The sequence below is a fragment of the Spermophilus citellus genome (assembly GCF_964194105.1).
Source record: "Spermophilus citellus genome assembly, chromosome: 9".
Taxonomy (NCBI): Eukaryota; Metazoa; Chordata; class Mammalia; order Rodentia; family Sciuridae; genus Spermophilus; species Spermophilus citellus.
Genome location: NC_138191.1, coordinates 96,013,657 through 96,023,240, shown reverse-complemented (window position 1 = coordinate 96,023,240; position 9,584 = coordinate 96,013,657). Strand labels below are relative to the sequence as shown.

Below are 9,584 nucleotides of genomic sequence, written 5' to 3'. Positions count from 1 at the left end.
GAGAAGCCTTTCATGGGGAAAGGCTTGCTCCCAGCTATTCTTAGCAATTCTTGCTACAGGAGGATGACTTTGATGAGGAAGCTGCCAACAGAAAGTTTGAAATACAATTCTGTTTACTGGCAACAGGAAGGAGAGCCTCCAGTTCCCCTTTTAGCAAACTGTAATGAGCTCCTGTTTTGTGCCAGAATGGTGGGGTGTTTGGTTGGGGGATGAAGCAAAAGAACTAAAGTGGGTAACTTTGGTCTCACCTCCCAGAGGCCACTGTCAACCCCCTGGTTATATAGCTTTTGTTCGGTGAGCCCTCTGAAGTGAGGTCTTTCCAAACAAGATGGAAAGGGCAACAATTTGGACTCTAAGATCCAGATTCTATCCTGAGAATCTGCTGCACATCTACAGAGTGGGATCCTAAAGCCACCTTTGTTTTTTGCTTCCTGGAGGAGTGCACCTTATGTTTTGTCACACAGCAACCCAGGGCCTGAGCTTCCCTTTCCCCTTTGCATTCTCCTGCCTGGCACATAGTAGGCATCTACTGGACCTTGTCCTGTTGAGTTCTTGGACATGGTGCATAAAAGGAATCTGTGCAAAATGAATTGCAAAATGAATTGTTTGAAATACTGAGCTTGTGCCTACAATGGAATTTCCAATGTATCTATATGCCATCTTGGAAGATTTAAACACTGAATAGACTCCTTTGAAATGCAATAGGCTGGAAATCAAAAGGAAGCAGTGTCTTCAAGGTACAGCTATGGTGAAGTACAAGTGTAAGGTGCATAAGGGACAGAGGCCAGAAAGGGATCCAGGCAGAATTTAGGATGTCAAGTTACAGTCCTTGCAAAGAATTCAGTGGGCAGTGATGAGTGTGCAGTCAGATTGATTAGGAAGGGTCACCGGTCACAGGAAGGAGGAGGGCCCAGGGAGGTTGTTCAACATCGTTCGAGGGAGCGGAGAAGGCATGGTTGACAGGTGGCCAGGCAGACCCCGGAAACACTAGTGAGGTGGGCCAACTGAACTCGGAGTCTGGCATCTCTGGCAGGGCGCAGGGTGAGAGGCGGAGACGGGACAACTCTCCCAGCTTTCAGCCCAATTAGGATTTGGGATTGTCTTTTACTCCCTATGAGCGTAAAGTGACGCTGTTTGGGGAGGGCGAGGCCGAAACCTGATCCTCCAGTCTCCGGGCTCCGTTAATGTTTAATCAGATAGGATCGTCCGATGGGGCTCCGGTGGCGTGATCTCCTGGACCGGGGCGTCGAGCACCCACACCCCAGAAAGTTTCCTCCCCGACTTCGAGGCACCTGTGGCTTCAGGCAGTCTCAACGCCACTCCCCTCTGGGTCCAAGCTTGTGGGAGGGATCCCTGCAGCCAGACTCCGACTGCCCGGGCGGGAAGTGACAGCCGCGAGCCCCAGCACTCTTGGCGCGCTTGGCCCAGCTGGGTCCTGAGCTCCCGCTCACCCGCGTCTTTCCTCCTTCCAAAAGAGGATGCGGTCTCTTGGGTCCCCAGCAGTTGGAACGCAAATCGCCCTGATGGGCACCGGCAGCTCTACGCGGCTATGGTGGCCACTGCCATCGCTGCTGCTGCTGCTACTGTTCCTGAGCCCCGCGAACGCCCATGCCCAGGAGGACGAGGACGGCGACTATGAGGAGCTGGTACTCGCCTTTCCCTCCGAGGAGGACGGCCTAGCCGAATCGGCCCCGCACATGTCCACTGCCACCTTCCATCGCTGCGCCAAGGTGCGGGCGCTGGGGTAGGAGGCGGTGGCGAACTTGCCACCGGGACCTGTAGGGATGCCGCTTCTTCTCCTGCCCAGTTTCCCAGTGTAAGGGAGGGGCTGTAGTGAAGGTCCAGAGAGTCTTCTGCTGGTCCTGTGATGGCTTGGCGCGGTCTGGGGAGGACAGGCTAGGTAGTTGGCGAAAGAGCACTGGCAGCGCTTGGAAACGGTGCTCTGGAGCGTGCGGCTGCACGATGCGGTGGAAGGGTAGCTTGGATGGGGAGGGGGGACTGTCAGCCACGAGGTCGGCGAGCAGAGTACTGTCCAGATCGCCTGCTGGGATTCTAGAGGCTCCACTGACCGTGCAGCTCCAAAGGGTGAAGGAGTCAACACCCCAGTGCGCTTAGAATGGCCCAGGGTGTAGAGGAAGCAGGCTTATTCCTGTGCGTTCTGACTTGGTTCTGGGAGTCTCCCCGGAGGAGAGTGTAGAGGGTATTGGGGAGAGGGCATCTTTTATATAGGGGTAGAGGATGGGGGCGGGAGGCAAATCCTTGGTGCCTTAGAACTCCAACTCAGGCACTGCATTTTTTTTCCCCAGCTGAATAAAAGAATAAACTGAAGGGGAACGTGTTGAATTATTCTCGAGGTTGATGGGATCTTTGGTTAGAGGAAGGGCTTTCAGTACTGGGGACCTCGGGTGGCTGGTGCGCCAGGGACTCTGGAGCTGAGTCCTACAGGCAGATGTGGGTCTCCTAGGGTGGGCGTGGCAGGTTCCTGAACCTTTGCTTTGCCCTTGGGCCTGTTCTGTAGGAAGCTGCTGCCTAGGGTGGGGCTGTTGATTCCCTTTAGTTATAACCTTTCAAGGGTTCGGCTGAAATAATGTTACCTGAGCTGTGAATCAGACTTGGGGTTATCCTTGGCTGCTTCTCTCTAGCTGTATGGAGCTTGGCAAACTGCTTAAACTTGAGCCTCTATTAAAGGGGAAATGGCAATCCTTTCTGAAAGGGATGAAGGGAAAGGAATTCTGGTGATCCCTGAATGACTCCTGGATGTAAGAACCAGAAGCAGCTACTTGTTGCAGGTAGTTATGTCCCTGGTTGCAGTGTGACCTGGCCACACTCTCCATGCACAGCTGGGTTGGTGGGTGGTAGGCAAATGAGGATTCTGTGCTCAAAGCTGCCTGGCCTGCTCTTCTGTGTGCTGGCATAGTGTCTGGCCTTCATTCAGTTCCTAGCACCCTCTTCTTTCCCCTGATCCTTTCACCTGTAGAGAATATCCTGAGGCTGTGGTCTCTCCTACCCCCAAATAACTGTTCGGGCAGGAGTGAGTACCCCATCCTGGGAGGTCAGTGAGAGGAGGCTGGACAACCACCTGGCCACATGCTTGAGGCTGTTTCTTCCCTGGGGGAAGTTTGGAAAAGCTACTTTGTGAAGTTCACTTTTTCTTCCATGCAATGAATATTTCGTGGGAATAGAATTTAAAATGAAAATGTTTTGGCAAACAAAAGGATTTTAGGCCTATCCTTTATTTTCATCCTGAGAAACTGAGGGCCAGAATGGAGGTGTACCAACTCCCTGGTGCGTTGGAATGAGGCTTCAGAGAAATCTTGTTGAACTGTGAAGAGCGTCCTCCTGATTCACAACATTTTCATTTAGTGGCGAGCACCTTACATGGGTCTCTGACCATAAACAGGAGCTCAACAATGAAGGTGGCAGGAAAATTTTACTCTAAGGGAGGGAGCAGCATGAACAAGGTCCAGATCTGGGAAAGGCAGAGGTAGAGCTTAAGGAAGCAGTGACATCTCCATCTCCCGAAGTGTAAAGAGTTCTGAAAACAATAGGTATTTTTTTTTAGATTTAGTTTTATATATTTAGAATTTTTTTATTGATTATTTAAAACATTACATAGCTCATGATATATCATCTTTCATACATTTGACTCAATTTGGGTTTTGAACTCCCATTTTCACCCCAAATACAGATTGCAGAATCACATCTGTTACATATTCACATTTTTACATAATGGCATATTAGTGACTGTTGTATTCTGCTACCTTTCCTATCCCCTACTATCCCCCCTCCCCTCCCCTCCCCTCCCATCTTCCCTCTCTACCTCCTCTGCTGTTGTTCAATTCTCTCCCTTTTTTTTCCCTCCCCTTTGCCCCTCATAACCTTTTATAATTTTATGTATCATTGAAGGTCTCCTACCATTTCCATATGCTTTCCCTTCTCTCTCCCTTTCTCTCCCCCCATTAGTCTTTGTTTACTGTAGTCTTTTCCTCATGCTCTTCCTTCCTGTTCTGTTCTTAGTTGCTCTCTTTATATCAAAGCAGACATTTGGCATTTGTTTTTTAGGGCTTGGCTAGCTTCACTTAGCATAATCTGCTCTAATGTCATCCATTTCCCTGCAAATTCTATGATTTTGTCATTTCTTAGTGCTGCATAATACTCCATTGTGTATAGATGCCACATTTTTTTTATCCATTCATCTATTGAGGGGCATCTAGGTTGGTTCCACAGTCTAGCTATTGTGAATTGTGCCGCTATAATCATTGATGCAGCCGTATCCCTATAGTGCGCTCTTTTAAGGTCCTCAGGGAATAGTCCGAGAAGGGCGATAGCTGGGTCAAATGGTGGATCCATTCCCAGCTTTCCCAGGAATCTCCATACTGCTTTCCAAATTGGCCTCACCATTTTGCAGTCCCACCAGCAGTGTACAAGTGTACCCTTTTCCCCACATCCTCGCCAACACTTATTGTTGTTTGACTTCATAATGGCTGCCAATCTTACTGGAGTGAGATGGAATCTTAGGGTGGTTTTGATTTGCATTTCTCTGATTGCTAGAGATGGTGAGCATTTTTTCATGTACTTGTTGATTTGATTGTATGTCCTCCTCTGAGAAGTGTCTGTTCAGGTCCTTGGCCCATTTGTTGATTGGGTTATTTGTTATCTTATTGTTTAATTTTTTGAGTTCTTTGTACATTCTGGATATTAGGGCTCTATCTGAGGTGTGGGGGGTAAAAATTTGTTCCCAGGATGTAGGCTCTCTATTTACCTCTTTTATTGTTTCTCTTGCTGAGAAAAAACTTTTTAGTTTAAGTAAGTCCCATTTGTTTATTCTTGTTATTAACTCTTGGGCTTATATTTAGAATTTTTAATTGGCATAGTTACTGTACATATTCATAGGGATACAATGTGATATGTGGGTACTCGTAGGTAACGTGCAATGATCAAACATTTAGCATTTATTTATGGTGAAAAAATTCCAAATCCTCTCTTCTAGCTATTTTGAGATATGCCATGTATTATTGTTATCTAGAGTCACACAGCTTCAAAACTTTTTAAAAGTCCCCTTGGATGTCCCATCTGCTTTATTTTCAGAAAAGTGTTCCCCACGGGGCCTCGAGACTGGAGCATCCTGAGCCGTCTCTCCTCCTGTCCGTCCTGCTCTTTGCTTCCTCCCCAGGTTTTACTTCCAAAGCTGGTTGATCTTAGCTGTGACATTGTCATTCATCTCCTGCCACCTCACTTTTAAAAAATCTTTCCTTTGACAGACTTTCTGGGTTCTTTTCTGCCTTTCATCTCTGAAAGCAAAAGGCATTTTGTAATCTATTCAGTGGTACATTCTCGCCTGAACTGACACGAGATTGTTCATGATCTTCGTTGATTCCTCTTGTACACAGACGCATACATTTGGCTGTATAGAAGAAGGTGCAAATTCCTTGGAGCTGGCTCCCTGGTTACCCATTACTGACTTTTAAATCCAAATGAATTCTGATTCTTGAGACCTTCTGGTCCTAAAACTTTGAATGAAGGGCTGTGGGCTCTCCTCTGCTGGAGTGCATAGACAGAGATGCATGTGGGTGGCAGGCTGCAGAGGTATGTTGAGGCAGAGTGGCCAAGGAGGACATGGAGACTGAACTTTATTCATCAGTCTGTGGTGAACCATGGAAGCTTCTTGAGCAGGTGTGTCTGCTTGAGACCAGTTGTAGCTGGCAAGAGCAAGACCAAACAAATCTCTGACAGTCTGCAGCCTTCTGCCTGCATTATACAAACTTCTCTCTTGGCCTTGACAGCAGGCCTATTCCATAGGTATTGTGGTTCTTGTAATACAGAGGAGACATCAGAGGCTCAGAAAGGTTGAGTGACTTGCTCATGGCCACATAGCCAGTAAACCTTGGAGAGATGGGATTCAGGTCCACATTTTCTGGCTCCAAAGCCCATGAATGTTCTCTTTTGCACTGCCTCTGAAGGGGAGTCATGGAGGTACTAGGATGGGGAGAAAGTGATTTTTTTTTTTTTCTGACTAAGGTATTAGGGAGGGAGTGTGACTGGAAAGGCTTCTGGGAATGGCTGGCCTTTGGGCAGGGCTACCAGGAATGACCAGGCCTGGGTTGTCCCTAGAGAGGTTACAGAAGAGACTTTGTTGTTGAGTGTACCCCACAGTTCCCCTTTGTGCCTGACAAACTCTGAAGTGTATAAACTATGATAATGCTAAGAGTTGGCTTGTATGTGGGTTTTGCTTTTCAGTCCTAATTTGGTAAATTCTGTTTATAGTTTACTACACTCCATTGTGATTCTTTTATCATAATCCTAATTTGTAAACAGAGGGGGATAAGGTTAGGGCAGGGCTTGTTGGTATTTTTTTTAACTGGTGCTTTATTGATGAATGGAATTATGGCATTTGCTAGTAAATGGATAGAACTGGAGAACATCATGCTAAATGAAATAAGCCAGACTCAGAAAATCAAGGGTTGAATGAAACCTTTTTGGCTAGAGCAAAATGAGGGGGGGGGGAAAGGGAATGGGGCTCTGATAGCAGAAAGATAAAGGGTAGCTCAGTCGAGCAGAAGGAGATTGTTGGGATTTTAATGTTATTAATGTTACCCTTCCTTGCTTGGGGCCAGGATGCCTGGAGGTTGCCGGGCACCTATGTGGTGGTGCTGGGGGAGAGAAGCCACCGATGGCAGACGGAACGTGTGGCCCGACGTCTGCAGGCCCAGGCCGCCCGCCGGGGTTACCTCACTAAGGTCCTGCATCTCTTCCACAACCTCTTTCCCGGCTTCCTGGTGAAGATGAGCAGTGACCTGCTGGACCTGGTGAGTCACCCTCTCTGGGCAAGGCACTTTCTGATGGGGCTGGATGCCACTTACATGTAGAGCATCGACATTAGTGTGCCCATTGCTAAAAATCAGGGGGAGACACAAGTAATTACTGAGTATATACCAAGTGTACCACTGGCACCATGCCTAGTGATTGCTGGCTCAATGGGTAGATGCCTTAGAAGCCTGGCCATCCCCAGTCCATCTGAATTTGAAATGAGGATTCCAAGGTTCAGAAAGGACCATGCAGACAGCTAGGAGTTGGCTTCTATGTGGGTTAGCCAGTGTCTAACCTGGCAATCTACTGGCTGGATGCCTTTTGTGCTGAAGTATCTGCTACTTGTCCCCTATGGGGACAAGGCCCTGGGACACTTGATGGAGTCTCAGCCATTTCATAAAAGCATATAAAAGGGGTCTGGGGTTGTGGCTCAGAGCTCTTTCCTGGCATGTGTGAGGCCCTGGGTTCGATCCTCAGCACCACAGATAAATAAATAAAGTAAAAACTCCATTGGCAACTAAGAAATATTTTTTTAAAAATCATATAAAAGGACATGGGGACAGGTTAGATCAGGTGGTTCTGGCAAAATGGCTCTGAAGCAGAGTCCCCTGACCTATGTCTTCTGCAGGCCCTGAGGTTGCCCCATGTTGAGTACATCGAGGAAGACTCCTCTGTGTTTGCCCAGAGCATCCCATGGAACCTGGAGCGGATCATCCCTGCACACTACCAGGCCACGGAACAAAGAGCCCCCCGTAAGACCCCCGTTGTGCCTGGCCCTCCGCACCCTGGCTGAATGCCCATGCTCTGTTGTGGTCTCTCTTCTTCTCAGAGGCTTGGGACTCAGCATACTCTGCTGACTCTTCTGCTCTGGTTCCAACAGCTCCCTCTTGCTCTCTCTTCCTCCACCCAGAATGCAGGTGTTTTTCCTTAAGCGATGCTATCTCACCTTCTAGAAGCTCTTGTTCATCTCCTCTCCAAGGCTACACTTGTCTTGGGAAAGGCTGCATCTGACCATGACTCATGGTGTCTGAATGCCCAGCCCTGCAGACAGGATCAGACCTCTGAGTGGGACAGACATGGCCCTGTCTGGACTGCCCCCACCTAGCTCTCGGTCTCCTTGCCTGCCCATCCTGCCTTCAGCTCCATTAGACCGTGTGGGTCTCCCTGTGTGGGCCATGCCATGTCCCCTCCAGGTCTTGCTGCCCATACTTCCTTCTGCCTGGTGCAGCCTGCCTATGAAGGGCGAGGAGGAGAGGCCAAGAAGAATGGCCTGGGTCGTGGCAGGGCCCCATGGGGGACACTGAGTTGGGGAAGGCTGTAAACACACCTGCTTAGGGGAGGAGATCATTTCTAGTTGGACCATGTTGAGTTTGAGATACCCACAGCCTGAGGTTGAGCTCTGTGGAGAGTCGGTGCAACACGGAGTGAGGCCTCAGATCTCGGGGTGATCACAGCCTCCACCCCTTCCCTGAAAATTGCAGGTCTTTGGGAGCTACTTCCCTCTCTGAGCCTCTTTGTTCCTCATCTGTAAAATGAGCAGAGTAACCTGTCCTTGTCCTCCTCTCAGGGTTGTTGTGAGGCTCCAGTGAGGTGAAGCATGTACCAATGCTTTGGGAACTGAAAGGTGCAGTGGCTTCTGAGTTGCTGTCCTTGTGACAGGTCAGGGGTTGTGCACAAGGTAGAGGGTGAGGAGATGGAGCACCTGACACGGGTGGCCGCTGCAGAGGTGGGGGCTTGGTCTGGGCAGACTGTAGCAGAAAGTTCCAGGTTGGTTTTGCAGGAGGAGCTGCCTGCTACTGAGGTGCACCTCTCCAGGTGAGTCCTAAGGCCCCGGGGATTCCAGGTCCACACCCAAGGGCCAGAGGGCAGCGAGGCCCCAGCCAAGCAGGAGTGAGGGAAGGCTGTGCTCCTGAATAAGTTTCTAAGCATGCTGTCACCAAGTACCATAAACCAGAGGCATAGATGAGAGAGGCTTCTTCTGTACAGTCTCCTTCTGCCACAGGGTACAGTGGACAGTAGCATAGAGGATGGAGAGATGATAGGCTGGGGCAATCCAGCTCTGGCAGCATGGTGTTGTACGGTGGGAAGACAGAGGACAGGGGGCTGACCTTGACTGAAATTAGCATGGGATTTCAGAGAAGCCACTGAAATGCTCTGTAGCAGACTGAATGATACACACACTCAGAGCCTGTAAATGTGACCTTATTTGGAATAAAGGCCTAGGTAGATGTAATTAAGAATATTGAGATGAGATCATCCTGGACTGTCCAGCAATTTCTCAATCCAGTGCCTTTCCTTGTAAAAGAGGCAGAAGGACAGTTGAGACACACAGAAGAGGAGGCCATATGGAGTGATGGCAGAGACTGGAGGGATTTGACCACAAGCCAAGGAATGCTAGTAGCCACCAGGAAGTGGAAGAGGCTCCCTATTGCCTTTGCAGGAAGTATGGCCTGGTCAACCCCTTGGTCTTGAACTTCTGGCCTCTGTATCTGTGACAGAATGTCTATTGTAAGCCACTGGGTTTGTGGTAATTTGTTACAGCAGCTCTACATAACTAATACACATTTTAGTCCTGTCATGAGATGTGACATCATGTCACATTGAAAATGAAGCATTTTCAGTGGGTCACCATGGCAGCCTTAGAAGAAGGTTGTAACAGAGAATGCACAGACCTGGTGCCAAGAGGCCCAGACTCATGCAGCCTCTCCCAACCTCCATTTCCTCAGTGACATGAGCTGGCTGGCTCAGGTGGACCTGCTTTTCTTCTTGAACTCTTC

General features: G+C 48.9%; 1 protein-coding gene across 1 annotated transcript in view; it reads left to right on the top strand.

The window, feature by feature from the left end:
- Positions 1–990: 990 nt before the first annotated feature.
- PCSK9 (proprotein convertase subtilisin/kexin type 9) overlaps positions 991–9,584 on the top strand; it is a 30,461-nt gene continuing 21,867 nt past the window's right edge. Inside the window, exons 1-3 of the mRNA XM_081306590.1 lie at positions 991–1,730; positions 6,615–6,806; positions 7,436–7,559. Of these exons, the coding sequence (XP_081162716.1) occupies positions 1,479–1,730; positions 6,615–6,806; positions 7,436–7,559 (568 nt within the window). The 5' untranslated portion in view covers positions 991–1,478. The remainder of the gene's footprint in view (positions 1,731–6,614; positions 6,807–7,435; positions 7,560–9,584) is intronic.